Source organism: Culex pipiens, chromosome 3, assembly GCF_016801865.2.
Source record: "Culex pipiens pallens isolate TS chromosome 3, TS_CPP_V2, whole genome shotgun sequence".
In the NCBI taxonomy this organism is placed as follows: domain Eukaryota; kingdom Metazoa; phylum Arthropoda; class Insecta; order Diptera; family Culicidae; genus Culex; species Culex pipiens.
This window is the reverse complement of record NC_068939.1, coordinates 32727098-32745663: the sequence shown is the minus strand read 5'-3', so window position 1 is coordinate 32745663 and position 18566 is coordinate 32727098. Positions and strand designations below refer to the sequence as shown.

The following is an 18566-nucleotide window of genomic DNA, read 5'->3' as shown; positions in this document are numbered from 1 at the left end:
TATACAGATTTAAAGAATCTTATTTATAATGCACGACATGAGCATGGTGTGAAACGCGTGAAAACACCTAAAGAGGAAGTAAATGGACCCTTGTCGCCATTTGCCGCGAATTAGAGTGTTTCCAATCGATTCCTCGTGATTTTCTGCTTAAAATATATTTTTAACTAGTAAACCACGGGTGGCGTAGTAACAGATCATACTACAATAGATACGCAAGTGGTCCCTGTGTGTTCACAGTAAAAAAAACGGGTCATTCAAGATATTAGGGATAACACATAAAGAGGGGGTACATGGGGCAAAATGGGCCCTTGTCGTCGTTTGCCGTTTTAGGAACGCCAACAATTCCTCGTGATTTTCTACAAATACCTAATATACTTTTAAACTTTAAAAACAACGGCACATATAGATACTGACAAAAAACATAAAATGGAGTAATTAGGGCAAAATAGGTCAATGCTGTCATTTACCGCCAATGAAAATGTCACAAATTGATTCCTCGTGCTTTCTACATAAAATAACATTCTTTAAAACTGTAGGAAACTACACCAATTCAAGTTATTAAAGAAAAACATATAAAAAAGGGGTAAATGCGGCAAAATGGCCCCTTGCCATTTTATCGACATTTTTTTACATAAAATAAGATACTTTACAAGTGCGGCAAACAACGTCAGTTGAAGATATTCGAAAAAAACACCCCAAAAAAGGCTAAACGTGGTAAAATGGATCACTTCCGGTCATTTGCCGCTAGTAATGCTCCACAATAAAAAAAAGACTAAAAATATTTTTTGCGTGATTCGGCAGGCTGGTACAAATTGTGTTTAAAGTTTTAGTCATATAATCAGCACGACAAATCAGGGGTGTTATTTTTTTTACCCCATAATGTTTTGATCTTCAATGGACATTTAAGTGCAATTAACTGAAATCTAATTAAATTTATTACGAAATTTTAAATGTTGGTTTATATTGACATTTTATAGACAGTTTTTGATTTGTAATCATTTTTGGATTGGAAATGTCTGTTATTCAGGAAAAGTCGAGATTAAGTCGGAATTTTAGTGGCCACCCTGAAAACTAGTGAATAGAGTTATCTACGTGTGCATGTATTGCGCGTACGTACACGAAAAAGATTAAGGTTAAATTTTGTACCGGATAGCAGAACAAATAGTGCGCTCGTGTGCGTGAGATCGGCCTTATATAACTACCCAGTCACGAAATATTCTAGCAGAACTGGTTCTGCCAGAATCCTGCTAGAACGGTGGAACATTTCTGCTAGAATGCTGTAAAAATATCCAGCTCTGTGAGAACTCTGTAAGAATCCTGCTAGAACGTTGTTACTGGGTATAGAGTTGTCTACGTGCGCATGTATTGCGTGTACGTACACGAAAAAGATTGAGGTTTAATTTTGTACCCGCCAGCAAAACAAATTGGCGACTAGTGTGCGTGAGCTCGGGCTTAGATAACTCTATATTCTATAGATTTATCTAACCCCGCTCTCACGCACACTAGCACACCATTTGTTTTGCTGGTCGGTACAAAATTTAACCTCATTACGCACGTACACGCAATACATGCGCATGTAGATAACTCTATTATCAGGATACCGAGATATGATTTTAAAAAAAATAAAAAATTGAACTTTGGTACACTGATTGAACTTAAAGCATACACAAAATCGCATGCAAAGGCATGCACATTAGGGTAGTCCAAATCCGAGCTTTCTCGGGGCTACCCTCTGCAATCAAAGATTGACCCATCACCAGGCTAAATTCCAAATTTGAGCTCATTCTGACCACGGGAACCCCTCCCTCTAATCGCTTGAAGTTTGTATGGGAAAAATCGTCAAAATGTATGGAGAAAAGCAACCGTTTTAGTTTTTTACCTGTGGACGTCACAATAGTCGTCCTTTCTTTATCAATTCAATTTCAATTTCAATCAATTTCTTTATCAACCTTCATTAAATCTAGAACAGCTTTCTCGAAGACACCATATTTTTAGGATTTTTCCTGCAAAGTTATTAGCTTCTGAAAATCACCACTTTTGCGCAGGTAGCCCCGAGAAAACCAGGATTTGGACCACCCTAATACACATCACCTTTGTGAGCAAAATCATGTTATATTGTATGAAAAAAACGTGTACACAAAAAGGATGAACGAAAAAATATTTAGGTTTTGGAAACCTCAAAAATAATATCAACCCGGCGAGAGTCATTTCTCGATTCCCAAGTCCGCGCCCGAACCCTTTGGGCCATTTCGCCAGGCTGCAGGCAAACAAACTGTGGGAAACTGTGAGACTTTAAAAAATGCGAGTTTGTTTGGTTGTCATAGTCTAAACCTCCATTATTTAGGGGAAATCTACCCATTTTAATCCTATTAAGCGGTCGTGTTTGAATGATGCTGGATAATCTAGAGTCTCCCTTGAATTTTACTAAAACCAAGTACACCAACGAGTAGAGCAAGTTTTTGTGAACATTTCTGTTTATTTTCACTTTCACCAAAAGTTATTCTATTTCTTTACCAAGCATTTAACAAAAAAAAATTCCCAAGGGTATTCTAATCGAGGCGAATGCATTGGGCCACGCCCATTTTTCTAATATCGGCTTAGTTCTTTTTTCTTCAAACACTCTGTCGAGTGTTGCCATTTGCGTTGACAGTTCAAACGAACACTCACGAAAAGTGGCATTTATAGGGAAAGTTTCCTGGCATCGCTGGCTGTGCTGCTGGTAGTGTTGACGGCCAGCCTTTGTTATTTTTTGCCTTCGTCTCTCGCTCGGTTTTCTTCAGCCTTCGATTGGAATGCAAAGTGAAAATTGAAACGTCAAACGACTTGGCGCGTTTGTTTTTTTGATGGCGCTTGCTAATTTATTACATTTTTCGGGATTATTCTTCAAGTGAGTGCCTTACTAATGATCAAAAGAACATGTTGCCGGTAGTTGGAAGCAATTTCATATCTTAAGCGCCGTGAAAAAGTAAGCGAAAGTGAAAAGTTAATTTTGGCGATATTCATTAAGCGTTTGAGGGATTCTCGTGTGTGTCACTGTGTGTGCCAACAAAATGATGAGAAGTGGTCTCGCAAAATACAAATTATGATCAAAAGTGCATTAAATGTGATCTTTTTGGCCAGTAAGTGGCATACATTTGCGTGCTTACTCGAGGCGGTGCTGTTGCTGGTAAGCTTATAGCCCAAATAGTATTTTTGGAGCTTTAATCGAGCATCAAACTCTCCATATGACGAAGATAGGTGTTTGATTGGAAAGGGTAGATTTCCCCTACCATCCGGATATATGTGAAAACACATTATACACTCAAACCCCGATGGTTTGACACCAACTGTTGTCAAACGAACGGGGTCACTTTTTAGTTTGACACCCCTTTTACACGGAGTTCACGCACACTATCAAACGTTTGTTTTGATAGTGTGCGTGAGCGCCGTGTAAAAAGTGACAGTTCGTCACTTTTTAGTTTGACTTTGACCAACCAACGGGGTACAAACTAAAAAACTGTCAAACGAAAAAGTGACCAACCACCGGGGGTTGAGTGTACATCAATTTTGAACTTTTCTAATCGAAACTTCAAACAGTTCAATAGCAAAGTTTGGGACCCTGAACCAAGTCAAATGCAACTTGTTTGGTTTAATCATTTCACTAAAACTTGAATTCGCCTCTCCATTCCAGAGTTTCGGTGAGCTGATGCACCGCCCGCTGCTGGTCGACCTGACCGTGGAGGAGCAAACCCGGCTGAAGGTGATCTACGGCTCGGCGGAAGGCTTCCACGCGGTCGACCTCGACTCGGCCACGGTCTACGACATCTACCTTCCTAAGCATGTAAGTTGAAAGTGAATCTCCGAGTTGCAAGAAGTTGACTAACGTCTTCAATTTCCCAGACTCAGGGTCCAATCTCGCCGCACTGCATCGTGACGCTGCCCAACTCGAACGGCATGCAGCTGCTGCTGTGCTACGACAACGAGGGCGTCTACGTGAACACGATGGGCCGCGTCTCCAAGAACATCGTGCTGCAGTGGGGCGAAATGCCGACGTCGGTCGCGTACATCGGCACCGGCCAGATCATGGGCTGGGGCAACAAGGCAATCGAGGTGAGGTTTTTAAACGCGGCGCGCAATTTGAGCAATGTATGCTAATCCGTTGGCTCTTGCAGATCCGGTCGGTCGAGACCGGCCACCTGGACGGGGTGTTCATGCACAAGAAGGCCCAGCGCCTCAAGTTCCTGTGCGAGCGCAACGACAAGGTGTTCTTCAGCAGTGCCAAAGGTGGTTCGTCGTGTCAGATCTACTTCATGACGCTGAACAAGCCCGGTATGGCCAACTGGTAAATCAGGACCACCAGAAGGATGACGACGAGTAGGAATGCGCGAGAACCAGAGTGAATGTGGCAGTGTGTTATTCGTTTATTTTTATTTTATTTTTGTTCGCGTGAGAATCGTGAGAGTCAAAAAACATTTACCCGTTCTATACAATTTACAAAAAGCAAGTAAACCGTGGGGAGGAGGAGAAACCAACAAGCCGGCGCAGCCAGTGTGCGCTGTGTAACAGTAAGTCATTCAAATGGTGTTTTATACAAAAGCTCTTTTATGGTAGTTTCGTTGACTTTTCTTCCCGGTATTTAAAGAATCTACGAGTAGGCAAGCAAGCTCTAGCATGCAGCAGCAGCAGCACAGAACGTAAAGCAAGTAAAACAAACATGTGTTAGTGAGACAAGTGTAAAGCAGAAATCGTATATATTACTTATACTATTAAGCGATTAAGAAGAAAAAAAAAAGCAAATCAAGAAAGGATTGAAGCGAGCAGTCCTTTACGTAAAACAAAACATGGTTTTCAATTCCCCGTTTCCCCTTTTATCCTTCCCTGCAACCAAGAAAGCAAAAAAAAAAGTTCGCGAGAAAGCTTTCCTCCCTCCCCTTAAACCACAATCAAAATCTACTTCTTCCTGTGCGCGCACGTAACTGCAAAACACACCCACATCAATCAAACACAAGCACCTCAGCGCTAATCAAATTCAGTGTTCTTCTTTGTCGTATTTTTCCCCCCATCGATTCAGTTGCCGCTTAATAGCTTCCATTACCCTTCATCGCGTGAAGTACTAGATTAGACTGTGTACATTTTGAATTACTTTTTGGTATGACTTAATAAGGGCGTCGCCACCATTTCTATAATAAAATGCTTCAATAGTATGAAACTTGTCATAAATATTGTTATTTTAAAGAGTACAAATTTTATAGCGGCGAAAATTAGTCCTTTTGCTGATTTGATTCTCACTGGCTTGCCTCCGAGGATAAAAGATTTAAAAAAATAGAAATATGAGACACTTGAAACAATTGTAATTAAATATTATGAATTTAAAACTTACAAAACAAACAAATTCAAACATTTATAAATTCAAAAAATTATAAAACATATTTTTATTTAAATTATTTACATTAATGACATTCGAGACATTTGATTTCCTAGAAATTTCAACATTTAATGTTAAAAAATGGAATATTCAAAAATTTAAAGTATTTCGTTATTTTATTATTCCAATAATTGTATTTCTGAATTTCAACGAAAATTAAATTTAGAAAAATCTTTTTTTTTAAATAAAAAAAAAACGAAAAGAATTATTATGCAAGCATTTTAAAAACATTTTTTTTATTTTTGTTTTTTTTTATCTTGAAAAATATAAGATTTGATGTCTAAAATTATTTTGGCGTCAGTCAATAAACTAAAGAAATATTTATATTTTTTCATTTGAATTGTTTAAATTCCTAAGATTGGTTTTTTCGATTGTTTTTCCTTTTTTAATTTGGATTATTTTTTATTTAATTTTTCAATAACAGTGCTATCGCTTGTTTCGCAACACCGGATTTTGGCAACAATTTCTTCAAATATTCCCGATTTTGGCAACACCCAAATTAATGTGACATTTTTGGTCTCGTTATACTTTCAAATCATAAATTAATTAGTTGTGACTCAAACTATAATTAGTTTGAATGCAAATAATTTATTTAATCATAAATTATTTATTTATAAAACAAAATTTTATTCAAATTACATTAATGAAAGACATTTGAAACCCCAAAAAAATCAATTAAAAAAATATTCATAAGATTAAAGTATTTAAAAAAATAAGCGTTTGTATTCTAAAAATTTAAAATTACAAGAAACAAAAACAATAAACGTCTAAAATAACTGCAAAAATTATATTGATTCTAAATTTAGAAAAAAATACCTTGAATTTAAGAATTTGAAAATTCATAAGATTAAAAAAAAACTATTCAATTCAGAGATTTGGAGAACCTTTCAACTGAGATCAATTCATAAGCCTTTGCTGGGAGGGTACATATTTCTACGTTTAGATTTTGCTAGCTGAGACTATCATTTTTTGTAATTTTTGAATTTTCAATATTTTTGAACATAAAAATAGATAATTGTTCATTTAAAACATATTTTTTACGTTGAATTGTTTTATTTTTTTTTTCAATTATTTAATTTGGATTATATTTTATTTTTTTATTATCATTCTTTTAATTTTTTTAAGGTATGAAAAATTCAACTTTTCTTTTATTTTCCCAAATTTTAAAAATTTTGGTTTTTTGGTGTATTGTTGAAGAAGAGGAAGACATCAACTTAAAATTTAATTAGCATTGGCTTGATTTGCTTGCTTTTTTAAATTTAGAAAAAAAAAATAAGTTTTTTCTTGTAGCAGTGTGAGCTTTTCATCGGGTGCAAAATCTGATTCGCTCTTGTGTTTGCCCCCAGCAGTGGAGACACCCTTAAACGTCATTGTAGTATTTCAACAAAACAAAAAAACAAAGTTTGGTGATTTGCTAGCGAGCAAATTTAATTGGCAGTATCAAACCAAAAAAAAATACTTCGATCGTTTAACAACAGTCGGTGTCAAACCATTGATGTTTTAGTTTATGTTTTTTTCTAATCTAGTACTTCGCTAACACCTTAACTCTGAAGCTGATAAGTAAGATGGAGCTTGGAACGCAAGGTGCCCTTTTCCGTCGTTATTTTTCATCAAACCCCCTTAAAACCAACCATGAAAACGGAGCCAGTTTTTTTTTCCTGCGAACCCAAACCAGAGACTCCACGAAAATTCCGAGCGAATTCCAGACACGTGTTGTTGCGTGGTAGTCCAACCTTAATTTTTTCACCGTCTCGCGCAAACTGTGCCGACGAATAAAAAGTTAGTTTATTTTATATTATTTGTTTGGTTTTAGAGAATCTTTTTTTTATGTACACAAAAACAACAAGAAGCGAAAGATTGATATTTTTATTTGTTTATTTTTTTTTATTATATACAACGCTATACTTTTTTTTCTCGCTTATAATCGCACTATAACTGAGGAAAGCAACCTTGTTTGAAAATTTGTTGTCGCGTCCAAACCACTGGTTGTACTATTTCATCAATCTCACCGTTCATGTTCTCTGTGTTTCCTTACCTTGAGTTATTTCAACAAGTGCCATTTTCTGTTTTCGCTATTTATTCCTGTTTTTTTCCTCTCCCAAGTTGTGTGCAATATCTGTCCCCGGGTCATTATACCGTTGCTTGAGTCAATCTGAACAACAACAACAACAAACAAAACGAAGTCTGAGCAAAATTCGATTGGAAACCGATCTATCACTTTGCGCAGTTGGAGAGCATTTTTTTAAACATTGAAGCAACAAACACATGTGCACTCACTAAACAGCAGTAGATGGTGGCGCAAACAATAGTGCAGATAGCAGTTTATGAAACACACACTCAAACTCTCACACACGAAAGCGTTTGTTTAATTACAGTTCTAGCGGATAATAAAGAAAAAAATACAATAGATAATTGTAAGAAGGGAAAACGATAGAAACAAATTTTTTAAATAGAGAAAGAAAAAAAAACAGAAATCCAAACAACCATTTAGGAACAGAAAAGAAACCGGAAAGGACGAACGTGTTTTTGCAGGTTCACTCACACACCATACAGTAATAGCGGATCGTGTAAAGAAATGCCTTCAACCAATATTAACACACACAGATTCACATAAAAAAAAGAAATGAAAACACAACAGTGATAGTTCCACCACATTCAGCAAACATTTTCGCGACCCGTTAGTTTCGTCACCCTCACACACACACACCATCATCATTAATCCATTTAAACGTATATATTCCCACTCTCATAAACCCACACACACACACACATGCAAACGCCCAAAATCAGCTACACACACAAACACTCACTAGTATTCTTAGAGGAAGCAAAGAAACACAAATTTATCACTTTCATATCTTTATTAAATTAGGCGTACGCTTTTCTCGAATAATAGCAAAACGAAAAAAGGAAAAATCATACCCCACTCCACACACGCTGCTGAACAAAGTGTGTGAAAGAGAGAACAATCGCCCACTTGCATACATTTTTACAACCAGCCACAAACTCACTCTTATAATCTACACACACAAACACACCCAAACACACGCTACAGTCTATCATCAAAAAACAACATAATGGAAAGATAAAACAAGAAGAAAAAGTGACATGGAGACGTCTTTTAATAAAAACAAACAAAAAATATTATAAATATATAAACGAATTGACAGTAATTATATGGTAAAAAAAAATAATGCAAACAGCAGCAAAACAGAAAAAAAAACATAAAGAAAGAACAAACAAACTTGACTGCGAGCAGACAGGCACAGCAGCAGCAGGTCCGCGCTAAATTATCGACTCAGTTGATGCAGGATCAAATAAACACCGAACAAAACAAATAAATTCGCAGCAAATACGAGACAGAGAGAGAGAGCGATGCAGAAAATGCGCGCTCGCGAGCGGTGAAGCTTGGCATTATATGGAAAACACAAGAACAAGGTAAACAAACAAACAAAAAATCAGCTGATGATAAGCAGGATAAGATGATGAAATGGAAGAGAGAGAAGAAAGGAAAAAAAAAACAGTTAGACATTAATAGGAATATTTATAATAAAAAGTGATCAAAACGAAACGCGTTTGAGTGATTTTCTCCGAAATATCCTAAATGAAGACTTCGCGAAAACTATGTTTGAGTTTGTGTAATAAACTCATGCTTCTTCACTATGGATGTTTTTTTCTGTTGTATCCTATGATATTTTTGCTTGGCGAATTTGTTTTGCCTTCCTCACCTTACTGAGGAAAGGCTATAAAATCACTCGAAAAATGAACTTCTTAATTCAACCTCGTAGACCCACCTTCACGTATACCTATCGACTCAGAATCATGTTCTGAGCAAATGTCTGATGGACAAAAAAATTGGCACTCGTTTATCTCCGGACTGGATGAACGGATCTGACCGTATTAGTCTCATTCGATCCGTCTTGGGGTCTCATAGGTCTCTATTTAAAATCAGCAAGTTTAGTTAACTACTTCAAAAGTTATGCTAAAAAAACGATTTTGGCGAATGTCCGGAAGATTGTAAAAAGGGTGGTTTTTGCAAGAAACCCTATCATGTTATACATTTTCAGAAAGGTATTAAAAAGACCTTTCCAATGAGCCCAAAACATTGAAGATCTGACAACCCTATCAAAAGTTATTAGCACTTAAGTGTTATTTATACACTTTTTGGAGGCCGGATCTCAGATATTTCAGTAAAAATGATGTCCGGGTCCATCATGCGACCCATCGTTAGTTAGATAATTGAAAGACCTTTCAAATGAGCCCAAAACATCAAGGATCTGACAACCCTATCAAAAGTTATTGGCACTTAAGTGTTATTTATATACTTTCTGGAGGCCGGATCTGAGATATTGTGATAAAAATATTGTCTGAATCTTCCATGTGAACTTTCGTTGGATAGGTTTTTTTTATCAGACCTTGCCGATGAGCCAGAAAAATTGAAGGTCTGCGAACCCATTCAAAAGAAATCAGTAATAAAATTGATTTGTTAAACATGTTAAGGGAATGTTGCTATTTTTACTGAATGTATTGACTTTATGAATGTGAGGAAGGCACCAACCCCCTAAAGGTGGATTGAGTATCGTTTTTTTTTAATATAGAGCAGTTCTCTCAGATTTCGGTCATTCGATTTTTTTTTATATTTTTTAATCCGACTGAAACTTTTTTGGTACCTTCGGTATGCCCAAAGAAGTCATTTTGCATCATTTTTGTCCATATAATTTTCCATACAAATTTGGCAGCTGGCCATACAAAAATGATGTATGAAAATTCAAAAATCTGTAACTTTTGAAGGAATTTTTTGATCGATTTGGTTTCTTCGGCAAAGTTGTAGGTATGGATATGGACTACACTGAAAAAAAAATGATACACGGTAAAAAAAATTTGGTGATTTTTTATTTAACTTTTTGTCACCAAAACTTGATTTGCAAAAAACACTATTTTTATTTTTATTTTTTGTATGTTTTAGAGGACATTAAAGGCCAACTTTTCAGAAATATCCAGGTTGTGCAAAAAATCTTTGACCGAGTTATGATGTTTTTAATGAATACTGATTTTTTTCAAAAAATCGAAAAATTGGTCGCAAAAATCAAATTTGCAATCAAAAAGTACTTAAGTGAAATTTTGATAAAGTGCACCGTTTTCAAGTTAAATCCATTTTTAGGTGACTTTTTTGAAAAGAGTCCGTTTTGCGATGCCTGTCCGACGGATCGCATGTTTTTTCGCGTCGTTCGTCGTCGGTGAGTTTGTCGGGTGAGTGCGCGCGTGTGTGTGTGTGAATATGCGGCTTGCTCTGGTTGTCACGATGACAGTTGAGGCAGTCCGTTTTGTGGTTACCTGTATGTTTGTCTATTCCTTTCTATTGACGTGGCTTTTTTTTCTTCTTAGTTAGATTGTAAAGTTCAAATATCGCGATCGTCTTTCTCGTTAGTCAGTCGAGTTTCTTTGTTCTATGATTTGCGATTGTTTCATGGGAAGATTCGTTCTTAATTGCGTTAGCATAATATAAATTATATTTGACCTTTCGTTTCCCGCGAAATCACATTTTAGCATTATAGCTCGTAAAGCACGGTGACAAATATTGTTTCAACGCGATTGTTCAAGTCCTTCAGATAACTCATAACTCATCAGTAATTAATTGGTCGCTCATCTTATAAAAACTTAAAAGTATAAATAGTCTCAGGTCAACTCTACGTAAATGTGTTACGCTGAGTATAATATTTCACCTTTTAATCACACACAATGTTGATTCTATCTTTCCACAGCCGGCTGTCTAAGATTAAATCATTTGTGCTAAACTCAACACCAAATAACCGGGAATGGTCTCATCCGCATCATCCGATTGTTTGCCTTGAGAATACATAATACATCACCCTATCACTCAACGCAATTCATTGATTATTGGGCCACATCATCATCCTCTATGATGAATCCTGGCGATTACCCTTTCCCACTAACAAAATCCCAAGTAGAAGTAGTTTTCCGGCACACGCGGGGGTGTGGATATCGTATAGAACCCACCCTTGGTAGCAGCCTGTGCTAACTAACATTCCCGTCCCGTTCCCTCGAGATCTACAAACTGACATGGCGGGCGCCGTTGGTGGCCAATGACTATTTCCTATTAGCAACGGCTCTAGTTTTGATGACCGTGATGTTTTATCTTTTCAGCGCATTCATGAATGCTGTTGATAAGGGAAACATTATTTGATCGTTGAAGCGTATGACCGGTTGTGTTGATAGGATATTACGGTCCTGTTCAGCAACGGAGAAGGACAACCATGGGTGGTCTCTCATGCTCATGCTCATGCTTTTTAGGTGACTTTTTTGAAAATAGTCGAAGTTTTTCATTTTTTTTTAATTAATGTTTGCCCACTTTAAAAAAATGAAAAGCTGAGAAAATTTTCTGTATTTTGCTTTTATGAACTTTGTTGATACGACCCTTAGTCGCCATGCAATGGTTTAAATACAGGAAAATTTATGTTTTCTAAGTCTCACCCAAACAACACACCATTTTCTAATGTCGATATCTCAGCAACTAATGGTCCGATTTTCAATGTTAAAATATTCAACATTCGTGAAATTTTCCGATCTTTTCGAAAAAAATATTTTCAAATTTTTCAAACCAAGACTAACATTTCAAAAGGGCCAAACATTCAATATTTATAGATAAAATAGAATTATTCTTTATTGAAAATAGCAACAACTTCTGAAAAGTACTATTTAATAGCATGTTTAAATCTGAAATCACAACAGTTCGTGAAAATCTTTTGAATGTATATTTTGTGCAGTTTCAAAAATCTCTGTTTCAAAAACAATTCGTCAGAATTGACATCAGAAATTTACATAAAATAAAAATTGAAAAAATATGGGAGATGTTTGTAGAAATGAATAAGTCAATGAAAATTTGTTTTACAAAAGGAATATCTCCAATTTTAACATTTTCAGTAGATAGTTTAAAAGAAATAAAGAAATACATTTTATTATGAAGCTTTATTGAGAAAACTGTTGTTTGGCCTATCCAGTACAAGTTTTTAAACAACTCTAGAACCAAGATTTATCTTCTCAACAATATTTAATTTAGCATTGAAACACATTTTTTACGACATTTCAATGCTTCAAAATCCAGGTCTCAAGCATCAATTGAAAAGTTACACAGCAGTGCAAAAAATAAATAAATAAAAAATATAAAAATTTAAAGAACAAGCCATATATTTAACATTTTTTCTCAGGAGTTCTACAAGAGCTCTTCAAGATAGCTACAGCATAGCAGTTTGGACCGCGGTAGGATAAAATTCTCTTCAAATACTCTTCCAAACTCCTGAAGAAGTTTTGAAGAGAATTTTATCCTACCGCTGTCCAAACTGCTATGCTGTAGCTATCTTGAAGAGCTCTTGTAGAACTCCTGGAAAAAAATGTTACTTGGGATAGTCATAGTCATGACCATAGTTGAATGCAATAAGTGTTTAAAAATGCATTTTACACTAGTTCAGTTATTTTGCAATCCTTTGTCTTCAAAAAATGTAAGATTTGACGAAAATAAAAATGTCAACGGAAAAAAAAACTTTTTGCGATACTAAAGATCGAACATTTTCAAAAATTCAAGAGAATCAACCCAAACATGCTTAAAAATGATTCTAAACGCAAGGGAATGAACTTTAAACAGATTTCAGCTGATTGCACTCACTTTGATGTTTTTTGAAAAAATATTTTTTTGCTCCCTGATTTTTCGGGGCAGCTTTGAAGGGGGGCGACAAAACTTTAAATTAAATTTGTACTAGGTACCGATTTAAAGGTACCGATTTTTGTATTTACATTTGTATGGCACTTTTCCTGCACTGCTGCCAAAGTGTATACATTTTTGTTTGGACTAATGGTGCAAAAAGATGAGAATGTATTTTTGCAAATCTTTTCTTGTAAATTCCATTTCCTGCTATCTAAAAATAATTTATGTTATTCTAAAAAATAAAAACGTTTTTTTTAATTTTGAGTTTGTAGAATCTGTAGAACATGATGATGTAAAATCCTAAATCTGTTCCCAGTGTTGGTATTTTCGCGCTCTCGCGAGAAAAATTTCTCTCTCTCGAGTTCTCGCCACAAGTCTCGAGCTGCCGAGAGAAAGTCAAAATGAAGCTTAGATTGCTGATATTATTGTTCACAGCGATAAAGCTTATTTTTCTGAGTACAATGACCCTTTGTACGACCATAAAGAGCTTAAAATGAATTTTTAAATAAATTTTGAAAAATTAACCTCGCGGTCCTTCTTGACAGAAAAGCTCCTACTTGACAGGTCGTTCCAAGGGGACCATAGTTGATCCATCGAAAAAATGTTGTCTTGTCAAAAAAAAATTTGCATTAAAATGAAAAAAAGTGATCAGAAATGGTTTTTAATCGTGTTTTTTACCGTTGTACATAAAAATTGGCAAAGGGCTTTAGTACCCAATTCCCCGTTCGCGAGAAGTTGAACGTGTTAGAAACGAACAAAAAACAACACAGCGATTGAAGTTACACCTCTATACCATCACCTGGTTTGCATTAATAAGCCTGATAAGGCCGATGCAAATATTTAAAAAAGTTTTTGTCCCTCGGCCCTGGCCGAGGTCAAGGGGGGGTGGGCAAAAAAATAAAAAAATATAAAAATTTAAATAACAAGCCATAATCTTCACATTTAAATGAAAAAGTGTTTTAAAATATATTTTACACTAGTTCAGTTGTTTTGCAATCATTAGTTTTCAAAAAATCTAAAATTTCATGAAAACAAAAATTGTATCGAAAAAAAAGATTTTGCATCGAAAATTTTCAAAAAATTTTAAGATTTTTTAAAAAACCCAAACATGCTAAAAATGATTTTAAACGCAGGAGAATGTATTTTAATTTGATTTCAGCTGGTTGCACTTGAATTTTCATTGAAATTTTGAAGTTTATTGTAAAAATATTTTTTTTGCCCCCTGATTTTTCGGGCTAATTTTGAAGGGGGGGGTGACAAAAACTTTTAAAAATATTTGTACCAGCCTAAACAAATTGCTAGTTTGGGACGAACGGCTAGCACGAGGCGCTCGCGAGCGCTCGCGGCGGGAGCAATAACGCGAACGAAAATGCGAGCGCGAGCGAGAAGAGAAAAGTACTACAAGTTCTCTCCCTCGTTCGCGAGCGAGAAATGCTTTCCTTCTTCTCGCTCGAATTCCAACACTGTCTGTTCCTAATCGGAAACAGATAAACAACGGCTTCGTTTACAACTTACTTACATTGTTCTCAAGATATTTGAACGCTTAGTTATGAATTCAAACTTTGAACCAAATTTACTGCCGTTCTACGCATAATTGTCCCATGTTCAAAAAAGTGCAACTGAGAAAAACGAGATTGTTAAGTGTTATCTATACACTTTTTTGAGGCCGGATCTCAGATATTATATTTTTTGACCCGACCATAGCCAGAGTCGAGGGACAAAAACTTTAAAAATGGGCAGAGAAAGGGCCTCGAAGAACATCAGATTCTCTCGTGTCGGTCGTATCTCTGTGCGCCACAATGTGATTGGACATGCCGGATCTGAACTGCGGGCTACAGGTTCGGCCGCCCTGACCTGGTTAGACGTTGCATTAAACATCGCCACTTTTGTGTTTTGGGACTTTCGGATAGTTTGGCAGTAATAATGAACAATTACTCAGTTACCAGTTAGATAAGAATGGTTTCACTAGTTTATTGGGTTGTAGTTCAATAGGTGCCTTAAATTAAAGGGGGGGTTTGTATCAATAAAATCCGAATGTTTGCCTTAATCAAAGCAAATCCTACTTCGAATATAATGCCTCATAAAAGCATTGATCGATATTTTGCAGTACTTCAATTACGTTCTACTATTTATATCTAGTGTGTAAGAGAATAGCCGAATAATACGCAAAAGTCAAGTACGCTTTTTCACCTTTAGAAAAATCCCGGTCTGGGCGCTCTTGACTGGTTGTTGCGATTATTGCGGTTGTTTGGCCGACCTCCGCCGGCGTTTCCGCCGTTGAAGGCTGGTCCGTTATTGGGGCCGCCACGTCGCTGTCCCATGTTGCCGTTGCTGGCACTGTTGACGGTTTGCATCAACTGGTCGATCAGGCTGCGGGGTTGACGGTTGTTACCGCCGCGCTGATTTCCGCGAGGACCGTTACCATTTCCGCCCAAGCCGAACGCATTGCCGTTTCCGTTCATTGGCCGTTGGTTCCGGAAGACGGAATCGTTACGCGGGCCTTGGCCGCGGTTCGCGTTGAATCCGCCGCCGTTGCGGTTGTTGTTAAAGCGCTGTGGGCCACCGTTGAAGTTGGGCAGGTTGTTGTCCCAGATCGGAACGAACGACGTCGCTGCGTTATAGATCCTGCGGGCACCTTGGCCACCTTGACCATTTGCTCTGTTGTTGCTATTGCCCCAGTTGTTGTTGTTGTTGTTGGCCTTTTTGTTCTGTTGAGGAGGTCCGGCGATACGCTTTTTCTTGCTCAGGGTGACCTTGGAGAACTTGTAGTTCAGTTCAAACTTTTGCTTGAACACTAGTTTGCTCGAGGGACCGTCCATCGTGAGGATGAGCTCGACCTCTTTTTTGGGCTTGTTCTCCTTGCGACCAAGAATGGTCCAGTTGGAAGCGGCAATACCTTCATTCTGGGACTCGACAAAGCTCAAGATGTCTTTGTCGCTGTCCTGCAGACTGTCGGCAAAGACCCCAACGTAAATGTCCGCCCTTTGCAAAAATTTCTCTGAAGAGACTTTAACATTTGCATTTTCCCAGAGCTCCAGCTTCGGAACCACGTCCTGCAACCAGGTGACGGTTGGACCGTCCGAACACTGCACAAGCAGATAGCCATCAACGAACGAGCAATCTTCAAAGTGCGGTTTGACGTCGATTGAATCCTTCTGGAGAACCACCTGTTTCAAAATAGCGGACTTGATCTGGTTCACTTGGTCGGTTGTCAATTTTTCGCCGGGGTGTTTCTCGGTGGCCACAACCATGCGAATCGGACCATTGGCAACTTTGGCCTGCTTGCTAGCTGGACCGTTGCCGGATTCGTTCGCCGGTCGTTTTCCGTTGCCATTGAGTTCGCGCTGCTCTTTGATTTCCTTGATCTTTTCGGGATCCGTGGCCAGCTCAGCTGCCTCGTCCCGGCTGTAACCGTTCTTGATGAACCAGCGGAACCGATTGCGGGCCGCACCGTTCAGGCGTTTGAAAGACTTGTCGTCTTCCTTCTTTTCGCCCTCGGCCGCCTTTTTCTCATCGGTCGCGGCGGGAGTGGCCGTGGCGTCACCGCCTTCTGGCTTAGCTTGTTCCGAAGCAGCGGCTTCCGGTTTCGGGGTTTCCGATTCGGTTGCCTTCGGTGCTTCGACAGCCGCCGGAGTGGCCTCCGGCTTGTCTTCGGTCTTCTGCTGCTCAGCAGGTGCCGCCGCGGTTTTCTCTTCGACTGCGCTCATTTCGATTGCCCGTAAAATATGCTGCGAAAAATTAGGTTAGAAAATGAAGAAAATCAATATTCAATTTTACGCTTTAAAAAACATCAGAAACTTGCTGCAAACAGCTGCAAACGATAGAGCGAAAAGAGCACTACAAATTAAATGTAAAATTTACCAGAAATACCCTCTTTTTACAGGTTTTACACCAATAATTCAAGCACGCACTACAATTTGCTGAACTTACACTTTAAGCAAAATGGAGGCTTTGTTCTGAACCAAGCCAAGCCAACTGACAGGCTGTCACTTTTTTTTCACTTTACTGTTATTCGATGACAGGGCCGTACTCGGGTGGAAGGCGACTGCAAATCGGTAGATTTGTTCGTTGAAGTTGGAAGAAATGATTTAAACTGAATAAATTAAGTTATCCTACCACTGTTTAAATATGCGAAAATAGGCATATAAATATTCGCCCTGAATTTGTCGGTAGTAAATACACTACCGATCTGGTATACCTACTCGTTCTATACCTTTTTACTACCGTTGGAAACAGGTAGTTTCGATTCATCAATGGTTGAGTCTAATTTTTGTAAAATTAAAGAAAATAACTTGTAAAAAACTGCATTGAATATTTCGTGACAGAAGGTAATATTTTTTATCTGGAATTGTTGCTTATACTTGAGTAACTATCATTAACCCAAATAAGGTTCTAAAATCAGAGCTAAATTCCCGTTTTATGCATTGAACAAAAACTTTTTTTCTAGCTGATCCTAATTAGGGAGCGTTCTTTTATTACGTAACGCGAAAAATCGGACTTTTAGACCCCCTCCCCTCCCCCTCGTAACAAAATTTCCTTACAAAATTTAAAAATTTTGTATGGAGCGTAACACGGCCTCCGACCCCCCCTCCCTCCCTACTGCGTTACGTAATAAAAGAACGCTCCCTTACTGATCTTAATTAATATGCAAAAAAAATCTTAGGAAAATTCTTTGTAATTGAAATTTTGCAGCGCGACTGTGTTTCAAATGTAGGTGGCGCCAAAATGAGGTTACTTGCCAAAAATCGTATTCCTTTCTGCTGGATTGAAGAACAAAATCGCTTATTTCTCATGATTCCCTGCATCAATCTTAATGAAACTGGTTGCAAAAGACGAGAATTTTTTTTTTGCTTTAAAATAATGAACATCAATTTTTGGGCGCGCAAAAATTTGTGAACTTTTTCTTTAAAAAACATGTTTTGGAACACAAAAAAATGAGTTTCCCGTTTATATCAATGAAATAAACAGTTCTGGAGTTTTTTTTGAAAAGGACCAATAAACCAAATTTTCAATTTTGCTTTTTGGGTGTTTTTTAATACCCCTGACTCAAAGCGGTTCTAAAAACACCCAAAAAGCAAAAACTGGAAATTTGGTTTATTGGACCTTTTCAAAAAAAACTCCAGAGTTATATAGTTAGTTATATAGTTAGATGTGTTTACGTATATTCAACAATTTTCATTGATTTTTGACAGACTTTCTTGCCAAATAGTCCAAATCACTATCTTTTTTCTAAATTTCCAGATTTCTCATAGAAAAATCACCAATATGATGGAAATAATTTTTCTTATCCGAATCCGGCATAAGTTTTATAAAAAATGTTGAATTTGAAGCGGTATACGCACTTCGGAAGGAACCGGTCAAGAAAAAAATCAAATGGGCAGCAGCGGCAGCGCAAGCAAGTCAGAGAGGGTGAAGAAAAGCCCCAAGAAATCGCTCCCTCTC

At 37.3% G+C, this 18566-nt stretch overlaps 2 protein-coding genes across 14 annotated transcripts in view; one reads left to right on the top strand and one right to left on the bottom strand.

The window, feature by feature from the left end:
• The window catches only part of LOC120430453 (serine/threonine-protein kinase mig-15), a 128553-nt gene extending 119904 nt beyond the window's left edge, over positions 1 to 8649 (top strand). For all 13 annotated transcript variants that reach the window (XM_039595562.2, XM_052710287.1, XM_039595561.2 and 10 more), the window contains 3 exons: positions 3671 to 3820; positions 3880 to 4089; positions 4152 to 8649. In XM_039595562.2, the coding sequence (XP_039451496.1) occupies positions 3671 to 3820; positions 3880 to 4089; positions 4152 to 4325 (534 nt within the window). In that variant the 3' untranslated portion in view covers positions 4326 to 8649. The remainder of the gene's footprint in view (positions 1 to 3670; positions 3821 to 3879; positions 4090 to 4151) is intronic.
• Positions 8650 to 15063: 6414 nt separating this feature from the next.
• LOC120430349 (uncharacterized) lies at positions 15064 to 17110 on the bottom strand. The gene is made up of 2 exons (XM_039595451.1): positions 16986 to 17110; positions 15064 to 16852 (listed from the first exon to the last, which is right to left on the bottom strand). The coding sequence occupies exon 2, from the start codon at positions 16829 to 16831 to the stop codon at positions 15317 to 15319; it is 1515 nt and encodes a 504-aa protein (XP_039451385.1). The 5' UTR covers positions 16832 to 16852; positions 16986 to 17110; the 3' UTR covers positions 15064 to 15316.
• Positions 17111 to 18566: the final 1456 nt, after the last annotated feature.